General features: G+C 70.6%; 2 protein-coding genes and 1 non-coding gene across 3 annotated transcripts; 2 read left to right on the top strand and 1 right to left on the bottom strand.

Moving 5' to 3' along the window:
- The first annotated feature begins 232 nt into the window (after positions 1-232).
- Positions 233-303, top strand: Trnag-ccc. Its single transcript has one exon. It is a non-coding gene; the product is annotated as a tRNA-Gly (tRNA).
- A 443-nt stretch (positions 304-746) lies between these two features.
- On the top strand, positions 747-5,685 carry Mettl26 (methyltransferase like 26). The gene is made up of 6 exons (XM_042668631.1): positions 747-940; positions 1,697-1,856; positions 4,846-4,905; positions 5,132-5,199; positions 5,292-5,370; positions 5,445-5,685. The coding sequence occupies exons 1-6, from the start codon at positions 747-749 to the stop codon at positions 5,490-5,492; spliced, it is 609 nt and encodes a 202-aa protein (XP_042524565.1). The 3' UTR covers positions 5,493-5,685.
- Positions 5,686-5,991: 306 nt separating this feature from the next.
- On the bottom strand, positions 5,992-11,860 carry Wfikkn1 (WAP, follistatin/kazal, immunoglobulin, kunitz and netrin domain containing 1). The gene is given in 3 exon segments (XM_042668654.1): positions 5,992-7,420; positions 7,422-7,522; positions 11,176-11,860. Coding segments are annotated over 3 exon segments (1,668 nt in total). The 5' UTR covers positions 11,356-11,860; the 3' UTR covers positions 5,992-6,033.
- Positions 11,861-13,076: the final 1,216 nt, after the last annotated feature.

Here is a 13,076-nt window from a genome sequence, read left to right as displayed (position 1 = left end):
CCCCGCCGCCGGCCGCGCCCCCCGGCCCCCGGCCCGCCGGCTCTCCAGCGCTCGCGCCGCCGCCCTCCCTGCGGCCGGGCCGGACCCGCGCTCCCCTCCCCGCGCCTTCCTCTCCGGCCTCGGGCAGCGAGAGGCCCGGCTCCGGCCGGCGGCGCATGCGCGGGGGCCGCCTGCGAGCCCGCTTGCGTCACCACACACCTCTTAGGCTTCTGGAACGGCTCGCGTCCCAACAGCGCCGCTGGTGTAGTGGTATCATGCAAGATTCCCATTCTTGCGACCCGGGTTCGATTCCCGGGCGGCGCAGTCAGCCTTTTAGTTTTCCCACCCCGTGTTGAGTCTAAAGACTTAAACCGACTGTCCGCAACCTGAGAACGGAAGGACGCAAGCCAGCTTCGCAGAGTGCGCGTGAGGAGAGGCGGGCGGGCTGCTGCGGCCGGCGGGGGCGGACGCTCGGCCCCGCCATCCCTGCGCGGCACCGCCTCCAGCTGCTGGGAACCCCTGCAGGAAGGACGGGAGGCCCATCCGGGGCGGCCCACGGCGCCCCACGCGGCGGAGAGGCCTACAATTCCCGACGTGCCCCGCGCCGGGGAGGCCTTCAATTCCCGACGTGCCCCGCGCCGAGGAGGCCCAGGGTTCCTCACGCGCCCCGCGCCGCCGATGGGCCTACAATTCCCGAGGTGCCTGCGCCGGGGAGGCCTACAATTCCCGAGGTGCCCCGCGCCCCGCCGTGCTGTCCAGCAGCCGCGATGCAGGTGTCGGCGGCGGCCGAGCGCAACAAGGAGCCCATCCTGAGCGTGCTGCGGCAGTACGTGGACCCCGGGCGGCCGGCCCGCGTGCTGGAGGTGGCCTCGGGCTCGGGGCAGCACGCCGCGCACTTCGCGCGGGCCTTCCCGCGCGCCGAGTGGCAGCCGTCCGAGGTGGACCCGCGCTGCCTGGACAGGTGCGCGCGCGGCGGCCCCGGCGGGCTGGGCCGGGAGGGTGGGGGCGGCCCGCGCGCCCCCTGCGCCCCGCGCCCCCGTCCTCTGCCCGCCGCCCCCCGCCCGCCGCCCCCCGCCCCCCGCCCGCCGCCCCCCGCCCCCCGCCCCGCGTCCCCGTCCTCTGCCCGCCGCCCCCCGCCCGCCGCCCCCCGCCCGCCGCCCCCCGCCCCGCGTCCCTGTCCTCTGCCCGCCGCCCCCCGCCCGCCGCCCCCCGCCCCGCGTCCCCGTCCTCTGCCCGCCGCCCGCCGCCCCCCGCCCGCCGCCCCCCGCCCCCCGCCGCCCCCCGCCCGCCGCCCCCCGCCCCCCGCCCGCCGCCGCGCGCCCCGCGCCCGCCGCCCCCCGCCCGCCGCCGCCCGCCCGCCGCCCGCCCCGCGCCCTCCGCCCTCCGCCCCGCGCCCTCCGCCCCCCGCCCGCCGTCCCCCGCCCCCCGCCCGCCCCGCGCCCTCCGCCCCCCGCCGCCCGCCGCCCGCCCCCCGCCGCCCGCCGCCCGCCCCGCGCCCTCCGCCCCGCGCCCCACGTCCTCCGCCCCCCGCCCGCCGCCCCCCGCCCCCCGCCGCCCGCCGCCCGCCCCGCGCCCTCCGCCCCGCGCCCCACGTCCTCCGCCCCGCGCCCTACGCCCCCCGCCCGCCGCCCCCCGTCCCCCGACCCCCGCCCCGCGCCCCCCGCCCTCCGCCCCGCGCCCTCCGCGCCTCTCAGCCCGGCCCGCGCTGCCTCCACAGCATTGCGGCCACCACTCGCGCCCAGGGCCTGTCCAACGTGAAGGCCCCGCTGCACCTGGACGTGACCTGGGAGTGGGAGCAGTGGGGCGTGCGGCCGCAGTCGCTGGACCTGCTGCTGTGCATCAACATGGCCCACATCAGCCCCCTGCGCTGCACCAAGGTGGGTGGGCGCCGGCGGGGGGGGGGGGGGGCTGCGCGGGACCCCGCCCCCTCCCTCCCTGCGCGGGACCCCGCCCCCTCCCTTCCTGCGCGGGACCCCGCTCCTCCCTCCCTGCGCGGGACCCCGCCCCCGCCCTCCCTCCCTGCGCGTGACCCCGCCCCCTCCCTCCCTGCGCGGGACCCCGCCCCCTCCCTCCCTGCGCGGGACCCCGCCCCCTCCCTCCCTGCGCGTGACCCCGCACCCTCCCTCCCTGCGCGGGACCCCGCCCCCTCCCTCCCTGCGCGGGACCCCGCCCCCTCCCTCCCTGCGCGGGACCCCGCCCTCCCTCCCTGCGCGGGACCCCGCCCCCCTCCCTCCCTGCGCGGGACCCCGTCCCCGCCCTCCCTGCGCGGGACCCCGTCCCCGCTCTCTCTCCCTGCGCGGGACCCCGCCCCCTCCCTCCCTGCGCGGGACCCCGCCCCTCCCTCCCTGCGCGGGACCCCGCTCCTCCCTCCCTGCGCGGGACCCCGCCCCCTCCCTCCCTGCGCGGGACCCCGCCCCTCCCTCCCTGCGCGGGACCCCCGCTCCTCCCTCCCTGCGCGGGACCCCCGCCCCCTCCCTCCCTGCGCGGGACCCCGCCCCCCTCCCTCCCTGCGCGGGACCCCGCCCCTCCCTCCCTGCGCGGGACCCCCGCCCTCCCTCCCTGCGCGGGACCCCGCCCCCCTCCCTCCCTGCGCGGGACCCCGTCCCCGCCCTCCCTGCGCGGGACCCCGCCCCTCCCTCCCTGCGCGGGACCCCGCTCCTCCCTCCCTGCGCGGGACCCCGCCCCCTCCCTCCCTGCGCGGGACCCCGCCCCCCTCCCTCCCTGCGCGGGACCCCGCCCCCCTCCCTCCCTGCGCGGGACCCCGCTCTCTCTCCCTGCGCGGGACCCCGCCCCCTCCCTCCCTGCGCGGGACCCCGCCCCTCCCTCCCTGCGCGGGACCCCGCTCCTCCCTCCCTGCGCGGGACCCCGCCCCTCCCTCCCTGCGCGGGACCCCGCCCCTCCCTCCCTGCGCGGGACCCCGCCCCCTCCCTCCCTGCGCGGGACCCCGCCCCTCCCTCCCTGCGCGGGACCCCGCCCCCTCCCTCCCTGCGCGGGACCCCGCCCCCGCCCTCCCTGCGCGGGACCCCGCCCCCCTCCCTCCCTGCGCGGGACCCCGCCCCTCCCTCCCTGCGCGGGACCCCGTCCCCGCTCTCTCTCCCTGCGCGGGACCCCGCCCCCTCCCTCCCTGCGCGGGACCCCGCCCCTCCCTCCCTGCGCGGGACCCCCGCCCCCGCCCTCCCTGCGCGGGACCCCGCTCCTCCCTCCCTGCGCGGGACCCCGCCCCTCCCTCCCTGCGCGGGACCCCGCCCCCTCCCTCCCTGCGCGGGACCCCGCCCCCGCCCTCCCTGCGCGGGACCCCCGCCCCCTCCCTCCCTGCGCGGGACCCCGCCCCTCCCTCCCTGCGCGGGACCCCGCTCCTCCCTCCCTGCGCGGGACCCCGCCCCTCCCTCCCTGCGCGGGACCCCGCCCCTCCCTCCCTGCGCGGGACCCCGCCCCCTCCCTCCCTGCGCGGGACCCCGCCCCCGCCCTCCCTGCGCGGGACCCCCGCCCCCCTCCCTCCCTGCGCGGGACCCCGCCCCTCCCTCCCTGCGCGGGACCCCGTCCCCGCTCTCTCTCCCTGCGCGGGACCCCGCCCCCTCCCTCCCTGCGCGGGACCCCGCCCCTCCCTCCCTGCGCGGGACCCCGCCCCTCCCTCCCTGCGCGGGACCCCGCCCCCGCCCTCTCTCCCTGCGCGGGACCCCGCCCCTCCCTCCCTGCGCGCGACCCCGCCCCTCCCTCCCTGCGCGGGACCCCGCCCCTCCCTCCCTGCGCGGGACCCCGCCCCCGCCCTCCCTGCGCGGGACCCCGCCCCTCCCTCCCTGCGCGCGACCCCGCCCCTCCCTCCCTGCGCGTGACCCCGCCCCCGCCCTCTCTCCCTGCGCGGGACCCCGCCCCCGCCCCTCCCTCCCTGCGCGGGACCCCGCCCCTCCCTCCCTGCGCGGGACCCCGCCCCCTCCCTCCCTGCGCGGGACCCCGCTCCTCCCTCCCTGCGCGGGACCCCCGCCCCCGCCCTCCCTGCGCGGGACCCCGCTCCTCCCTCCCTGCGCGGGACCCCCGCCCCCTCCCTCCCTGCGCGGGACCCCGCCCCTCCCTCCCTGCGCGGGACCCCGCCCCCTCCCTCCCTGCGCGGGACCCCGCCCTCTCTCCCTGCGCGGGACCCCCGCCCCGCCCTCCCTGCGCGTGACCCCGCCCCTCCCTCCCTGCGCGGGACCCCGCCCCCGCCCTCTCTCCCTGCGCGGGACCCCGCCCCTCCCTCCCTGCGCGCGACCCCGCCCCTCCCTCCCTGCGCGGGACCCCGCCCCTCCCTCCCTGCGCGGGACCCCGCCCCCGCCCTCCCTGCGCGGGACCCCCGCCCCTCCCTCCCTGCGCGCGACCCCGCCCCTCCCTCCCTGCGCGTGACCCCGCCCCCGCCCTCTCTCCCTGCGCGGGACCCCGCCCCCGCCCCTCCCTCCCTGCGCGGGACCCCGCCCCTCCCTCCCTGCGCGGGACCCCGCCCCCCTCCCTCCCTGCGCGGGACCCCGCTCCTCCCTCCCTGCGCGGGACCCCGCCCCCGCCCTCCCTGCGCGGGACCCCCGCTCCTCCCTCCCTGCGCGGGACCCCGCCCCCTCCCTCCCTGCGCGGGACCCCGCCCCTCCCTCCCTGCGCGGGACCCCGCCCCCTCCCTCCCTGCGCGGGACCCCCGCCCTCTCTCCCTGCGCGGGACCCCGCCCCGCCCTCCCTGCGCGTGACCCCGCCCCCCGCCCTCCCTGCGCGGGACCCCGCCCCTCTCTCCCTGCGCGGGACCCCGCCCCCGCCCTCTCTCCCTGCGCGGGACCCCCGCTCCTCCCTCCCTGCGCGGGACCCCGCCCCCCTCCCTCCCTGCGCGTGACCCCGCCCCCTCCCTCCCAGGGCCTTTTCAGAGCCGCTGGACACCTGCTCAAACCCAGTGCCCTGCTCATCGCCTATGGGGTGAGTTACCCCGCAACTCGGGGCCCCCTCGGGCCCCAGGCAGGCTCCGCACTAGCTGGTCTCTCTGCCCCGCAGGCCCTGGGCCGGCCCTTGCCTTCCCCCTTCTTGGGGGCAGGGAGGGGGTGACCTTTCCCTTCCTAGAAACCCAGCCTGAAAATTGGCCCCACGACCCACTGGGGAATGGTCCCGGGACGTGGGACCCACGGCCGCGCTCACCGCCCCACAGCCCTTTGCAGTCAACGGCCAGATCTTTCCCCAGAGCAATGTGGACTTTGACCAGGCCCTCAGAAGCAGGTGAGGGGGGCGGGAGGGGCCTGCTCAGAGGGAAGGGGGAGTGCCCACCCAACCCCCTTGCTTCTAAGCACCCCCTTCCCACCCCCCTGCAGGAACCCCGAGTGGGGGCTGCGGGACACAGCTGTCTTGGAAGAACTAGGCCAGGCTAATGGCCTGCCTCTGGAGAAGATGGTAGGCAGGGTGGACTGGGGGTGGGGCGGCATCCTCCCTGGACCAAGGGCCACTCCAGCAAAGCATTCCTTCAGGTGGACATGCCAGCCAACAACAAGTGCCTGATTTTCCGGAAAGAGTAACCCTCTCCTTCATCCCGCAGCTCTGCTAAAGGCTCCGTGGGGCATAGACCAGACCCCAGGCTTTGCTCCCCTGGGCCAGGCCTTGGGAATAACCAGCCTCATGTAACCTGGGCTCTTGGCCAGTGGCCCTAGGGCTGCCAAGATCCTGGGCCCAGTAGGCCTTGAATAAAGCATTTCCTGTTGGCCAACGGTAGACATCTACCACACACTGTCTCCAGGCACCCCTTATGGGAGTGGATGGACGGGAGGGTGTGGCCTGTGCAGTCAGGGCTTGCAAGTGTCCCGGCTTTGTTCCTGGGGCAGGAACAACCCAGGGATAGTTACTGAGGCAGAATGGATTTGGTCCCTATCTGTGTCCCTGGAGAGACTGCTGTGGATCTAGTGACCTCAGACAGGAGCCAAAGCTCCAACTGACAACCAGACCCTAGCTGGCTGGGCGTGGAGGCATATGGAAGAGCACCAGCAGACCATGAGTTCCACCAGTGAGGGGTAGGTTTTTATTCAGTAGGAAGAAGGAAAAGAGTAAGGCTGGCAAGCGAGGCTAGTCTTGGAAGCGATTGAGCAGATCACAGGTCCTCTTCTCCAGCAGCTCCATGATCTTCTTGATACGCTTCTCACTGGCAGCACGGACATAGCTGCCAGCATCCAGGACAGCCACACCATCACGCACCTCACCCATAATAACCAGCGGCCCATCACCCACGGTCACATTGGGACAGGGGCAGGACCAGTCCATACCATTCAGGGTCACCTCCAGGTACCTGGTGCCCAGGAACTTGAGACCCATCTTGTCATCCTTGAGCACATCGTCGAGGGCCACGCGGGCGACACCCCCTGTGGCCTCAGGCTCCTCCAGCACCTCCGTGAGCCGCCCCACGATGGCAAAGTCACTGCGGCACAGGCTCAGAGCCAGCTTGCTCTGGAGGCGACAGGCCCTGCAAGGCGGCCTGCGTGGCACCGGGCAGGCTTCCTCACAGCTCTCCCGGCTCTCAAAGTTGTTGCTGTTGCCCTCACACCCACTATACATGAAGGGGTGACACTGCTGCAGCAGTGGACTGTAGGCCCAGCGTGGTTCCCAGCCCTGGCATGGCCCCTGCACGGCGGGCAGCAGGCAGGTGTCTCCAGGGCTGCGGGCACAGGCCTGCTGGCAGGCCTCATACGTCTCAAAGCCCTGCATGGCTCCGTCGCATTCGAGGACCGGGAAGGTCATGCAGCTGCCCCTCAGAGGGTCAAAGTGCCAGAGGACGCGGTGGGGCACGGAGAGGCTGGCGCAGGTCTGCGTGTCGGGCAGGCACTGGGCCGGGGCTGGAACTCCCGGAGCCCGGTCCCTGGCCAGCGCACGCTGCACCACAGAGAGGGGAAAGTTGGCACGCAGCAGCCCGGCCGCGTTGCGTGCGGTGCAGGTATACAGGCCGGCATCCTCCGGCTGGGCGTTGTAGAGAACCAGCTGCCCTATGCTGGTGACCACGACGTTGCCGTACATCTGGTCAGGGTGCATGATGAGGTTCTCCCGCTGGTGGCTCTGCTTCTCCCAGGTCACCGTGGGCGGAGGCTGGCCGCTGACATCACAGAGGAGGCTGGCCGTGCCTCCCACGTGCACCACCTGTGGTAAAGGACTGCTGTACAGGGCAGGTGGCATCAGGGTGGCCTCAGGAGTTGGGCGGGCGGTGGTCCCGGGTGGGCCTGGGCTGCTGGGCGGCCAGCTGAGGACGTGCTTGCAGGGCACCACGTGCAGGCGGAGGCCGTGGAGGCAGGCCTCGGCATCCATGTAGCAGCGGTTGTAGTAGGTGAGGCCGTCCGAGGCGCAGGTGAAGCTGGGGTCCTTCTCGCAGCGGTCTCGGCAGCGGCACACGGGCTGCCCACCCCAGATGTCACAGTCAGCACCCTGCTGTGGGCACTGGAAGCCCTCGCAGGAGGCTGCCACCCGCCGCCGCCGCAGATGCCATGAGGCCACCGTCAGGGAAGCGGGCAGCCACGCAGCTCTGCAGCCCACACACATTGGTACAGCACTTCTCAGAAGCCACGCAGTCCTGGGGGGACGCGGACAGCTCAGCAGACATCCTGACTCCCAGCATGGCCTGGGGCCTGGCCCTGCCCCTTCACCACTGCCCAGCGTGCACGTGCACACACACACACCCACACCCCTTCCGCCATGCCCCTCCCCCTCCCAGCACACACACACACACACACCATGCCCCTCCCCCTCCCAGCACACACACACCCCACCATGCCCCTCCACCTCCCAGCACACACACACACACACACACACACCATGCCCCTCCCCCTCCCAGCACACACACACCCCACCATGCCCCTCCACCTCCCAGCACACACACACACACACACACACACACACACCCCTTCCGCCATGCCCCTCCCCCTCCCAGCGCACACGCACACACACACACACACACCATGCCCCTCCCCCTCCCAGCACACACACACACACCCCTTCTGCCATGCCCCTCCACCTCCCAGCACACACACCCACACCCCACCATGCCCCTCCCCCTCCCAGCACACACACACACACACACCCCTTCCGCCATGCCCCTCCACCTCCCAGCACACACACACACACCCCACCATGCCCCTCCTCCTCCCAGCACACACACACACACACACACACACCATGCCCCTCCACCTCCCAGCACACACACACACACACCCCTTCCGCCATGCCCCTCCCCCTCCCAGCACACACACATACCACCATGCCCCTCCCCCTCCCAGCACACACACACACACCACCATGCCCCTCCACCTCCCAGCACACACACACACACCACCATGCCCCTCCACCTCCCAGCACACACACACACACACCCCACCATGCCCCTCCACCTCCCAGCACACACACACACACCCCTTCCGCCATGCCCCTCCCCCTCCCAGCACACACACACACACACACCCCACCATGCCCCTCCACCTCCCAGCACACACACACACACACCCCTTCCGCCATGCCCCTCCCCCTCCCAGCACACACACACCCCACCATGCCCCTCCACCTCCCAGCACACACACACACACACACCATGCCCCTCCACCTCCCAGCACACACACACACCATGCCCCTCCACCTCCCAGCACACACACACACACCACCATGCCCCTCCCCCTCCCAGCACACACACACACACACACACACCCCTTCCGCCATGCCCCTCCACCTCCCAGCACACACACACACACCCCACCATGCCCCTCCCCCTCCCAGCACACACACACACACACCACCATGCCCCTCCACCTCCCAGCACACACACACACACCCCACCATGCCCCTCCCCCTCCCAGCACACACACACGCACCCCACCATGCCCCTCCACCTCCCAGCACACACACACACACACACCATGCCCCTCCACCTCCCAGCACACACACACACACACACACACCATGCCCCTCCACCTCCCAGCACACACACACACACCCCACCATGCCCCTCCCCCTCCCAGCACACACACACACACACCATGCCCCTCCCCCTCCCAGCACACACACACACACCCCACCATGCCCCTCCACCTCCCAGCACACACACACACACCATGCCCCTCCCCCTCCCAGCACACACACACACACACACACACCATGCCCCTCCCCCTCCCAGCACACACACACACCCCACCATGCCCCTCCACCTCCCAGCACACACACACACACCATGCCCCTCCACCTCCCAGCACACACACACACACCCCACCATGCCCCTCCACCTCCCAGCACACACACATACCATGCCCCTCCACCTCCCAGCACACACACACACACACACCATGCCCCTCCACCTCCCAGCACACACACACACACCCCACCATGCCCCTCCACCTCCCAGCACACACACACACACACACCATGCCCCTCCACCTCCCAGCACACACACACACCCCACCATGCCCCTCCACCTCCCAGCACACACACACACCCCACCATGCCCCTCCCCCTCCCAGCACACACACACACACCCCACCATGCCCCTCCACCTCCCAGCACACACACACACCCCACCATGCCCCTCCACCTCCCAGCACACACACACACACACACACACCATGCCCCTCCCCCTCCCAGCACACACACACACACACACACACCATGCCCCTCCCCCTCCCAGCACACACACACACACACACCCCACCATGCCCCTCCACCTCCCAGCACATACACACACCATGCCCCTCCACCTCCCAGCACACACACACACACCCCACCATGCCCCTCCACCTCCCAGCACACACACACACACACACCCCACCATGCCCCTCCACCTCCCAGCACGTACACACACCATGCCCCTCCACCTCCCAGCACACACACACACACCCCACCATGCCCCTCCACCTCCCAGCACACACACACACCCCACCATGCCCCTCCACCTCCCAGCACACACACACACCCCACCATGCCCCTCCACCTCCCAGCACACACACACACACACACACCATGCCCCTCCACCTCCCAGCACACACACACACCCCACCATGCCCCTCCACCTCCCAGCACACACACACACACACACACACCATGCCCCTCCACCTCCCAGCACACACACACACCATGCCCCTCCACCTCCCAGCACACACACACACACCATGCCCCTCCACCTCCCAGCACACACACACACACCATGCCCCTCCACCTCCCAGCACACACACACACACCCCACCGTGCCCCTCCACCTCCCAGCACACACACACACCATGCCCCTCCACCTCCCAGCACACACACACACACACACACACACACACACGTGTCCCCCTCCCCCCCCCACAGGCCTGGCCATGCCCCTTCTCCAGGTGCACAGATGAGACAGAGGTTAAGACCCTGTCTCGTGGCTGCAACCTGCTGCTGCCTCTTGCCTGGCCTGGAAGCACGGCTTCCTGCTGGGTATGAGCTTCAAGACCACTCCTATTCACCTGGTCAAATCCTCACATCCTAGCATCCCTGGTCACCCCGCAGGATGCATCGTGTCCAAGGCACACAGGCAGGACATCTGGATGCAGGCCTTGGCCACATCACCATTACAGTGTCCACACACCTTCCTCCAGGAGTGTGCTGTCCCCCTGGGAGCAGGGGCGTGGCTCAGGGGCGGCCCGGGCACCATGTACAGGGGCAGGTCAAGGGCTGGTGGTCACTCATCCTCTGAGAGTGAGCGGTGTCAGGCAGGGGAGGGGGAGGTTTGGTCAGAGTGCGGGGTGTCAGGCAGGGGAGGGGGAGGTTTGGTCAGAGTGCGGGGTGTCAGGCAGGGGAGGGGGAGGTTTGGTCAGAGTGTGGGGTGTCAGGCAGGGGAGGGGGTGGTTTGGTGAGAGTGTGGGGTGTCAGGCAGGGAAGGGGGTGGTTTGGTGAGAGTGTGGGGTGTCAGGCAGGGGAGGGGGAGGTTCGGTCAGAGTGAGCGGTGTCAGGCAGTGTCAGGCAGGGGAGGGGGAGGTTTGGTCAGAGTGTGGGGTGTCAGGCAGGGGAGGGGGAGGTTTGGTGAGAGTGCGGGGTGTCAGGCAGGGGAGGGGGAGGTTTGGTGAGAATGAAGGAGCTCCTGTCCTTCAGCTAGGTGGAGGTTGTGTCCTTGTGCCCTTCCTACAGAGCATGTAGAGGTAGGGGGAGACCTGGAGGGAGTGGCCCCTGGGAAGGCCCCGCCCCCGCCAGGGAAGGGCTGGGCGTGAGGCCCGTGCTCACCTGGTCCCCGGTGCACTGGCGCTCACAGGTGCTCTGGGCGTCTACCCACAGGTGGGGGCTGAGCTGGTTGGGGCACACACCAGGGTGGCTCCCAGGCTCTGGCAGCGGCCCGGCCACCGAGGCGGGCCCGGTGATGCCGGTGATGAGCAGCAGAGGCAGGAGCAGCTGCGGGGAGGGCATGGGGACCCCGGGGCAGGGGGTCGGGAGATATGGCTGCTGGCCCCTCAGACCCCACAGACCTGGGACTCCCTGCAGGCATCCACCCTCAGGTCTTGGACGGCTGCCCCAGCCTTGGATGGTCCTCCCTTTCCTCGGATGGCTCAGTTCCTGCTTTAGCCCCCCACCCCCAAGTCTGGGGTTTACAGCAGATGCTCCCTCCTTGCACCCTCAAATGGCAGGATCTAGGGCCAAGAGCTCTCAGAGCCTATCTATCCACGGAGCTGCCTCACTCTCCTCAGCCTGGCCCCTCTCCCAACCACTGGGGGTGGGGTGGCTTCCCAGCCTTGGGCAGCACCAAGGGGAGAGAAAGGAGGGCTGGGGAGGGGCCAGAGGCCCTGAAGCTCAGAGCTACTGGCCACAAGGGTCACCAAGGGGCGGGGAAGGGCCAGCTCTGGCCAGGGAAGGGGGGGTGGAAATGCTGTAACTCGAGCCCCTCCCTCCACAAGCCGGAGCCAGGCAAAGATCAAAGTCTTTTCCACAAAGAGAGGAGGCCGCAGTGGCTGATCTCTGCTAGGATCTTACCCAGTGTGGTGGACAGGCCCCCAAAGCAGTCCCAAGTGACCACTGGTCTGAGCTTTCCCCCCCAAATTAAGAAGCTTAGGGCCATTCTAGGGTAGAAAAAGACGGTTCAGCAAGGGGTCGGGTGCTGGTGGCTCATGCCTGTAATCCTAGCTATTCAGGAGATGTGAGTATTGTAGTTTGAAGCCAACCTGAGCAGGCAAATCTCTTATTGCCAATTAATCACCCTACCGCCCCCCCCCCCAAAAAAAAAACCACCCAAATCCTGCAAGCTAGTTGTGGCTTAAGTGGTAGTGCACTAGCCTTGAGCACAAAAGCTTGGGATAGCGCCCAGACTGAGTTTAAGTCCCAGGACAGAGACAGAGGAGACTGACCACACACACAGATGGCTCCTCATGCTGCCCTGCCATGATGCCCAGCACTCAGACGTGGCAAGCGTGAAGGTCCCAGGAGATGGCCAAGCCAGATGCCCGGGTACATTCGCAAAGGAGCACGCGCCCTAGAATTCTTGGGAACAGGAGTCTTTCCCTGTCTTCCTCGGCCCATCTCCAGCTGGACCAGAGACCACTCCCCTGGGGGGAGGGCAGAGAGGGAGTACAGCTTTCAGCAGAGCTCAAATGATCAAAGCTAGTGGCAGGACAAAGGGCCGGCTGGAATCTGCCCTTCCAAACCATTCTGTGCCTTCTGCGGTCCCAGGGGAGTGTTTTTCTCTGAAACAGGATGGAAAATGTCTGAATGACCCTTCCGCTGACCTCTTGAGGTAATAAGAGCCTGGTCTGGCCAGAGTGGAACCGAGCTATGGCCTCCAGGCACCAGTATCTCCCGCTTTTAAGGGGCTGTGGGTGAGTGGAAGGGTGGGGGTGCTTGGGCAGTGTGCACTGCAGCAGCCGGAGAGCCAGGAGGCCCCGCCTTGTGTTCCCGGGGTGCAAGGTGCAGGTCCTCACTCAGGGACCTGACTTCTGAGCACCATACACACCTTAGCCGAGCCGTACAGAGCCCCCGCGCCCCTCCAAGTGCTTTCCTGCTCTAGGTGCCAACCCCAGGGCTCGCTCACAGGGGTCTGTGACAGTTGCTCAGAACGGGGAGGTGGGCGGCCGGCCTGGCCTAACCAGGCCCACACCCTAAGAAAGGCCGTGTGGCTCCTGACTAGTCTCCACCTCAGC

This window comes from Dipodomys spectabilis, unplaced genomic scaffold (assembly GCF_019054845.1).
Source record: "Dipodomys spectabilis isolate Male_0828 unplaced genomic scaffold, ASM1905484v1 ptg000461l, whole genome shotgun sequence".
In the NCBI taxonomy this organism is placed as follows: Eukaryota; Metazoa; Chordata; class Mammalia; order Rodentia; family Heteromyidae; genus Dipodomys; species Dipodomys spectabilis.
The sequence above is the reverse complement of the archived record's forward strand: the minus strand, read 5'-3'. Positions and strand labels throughout refer to the sequence as shown.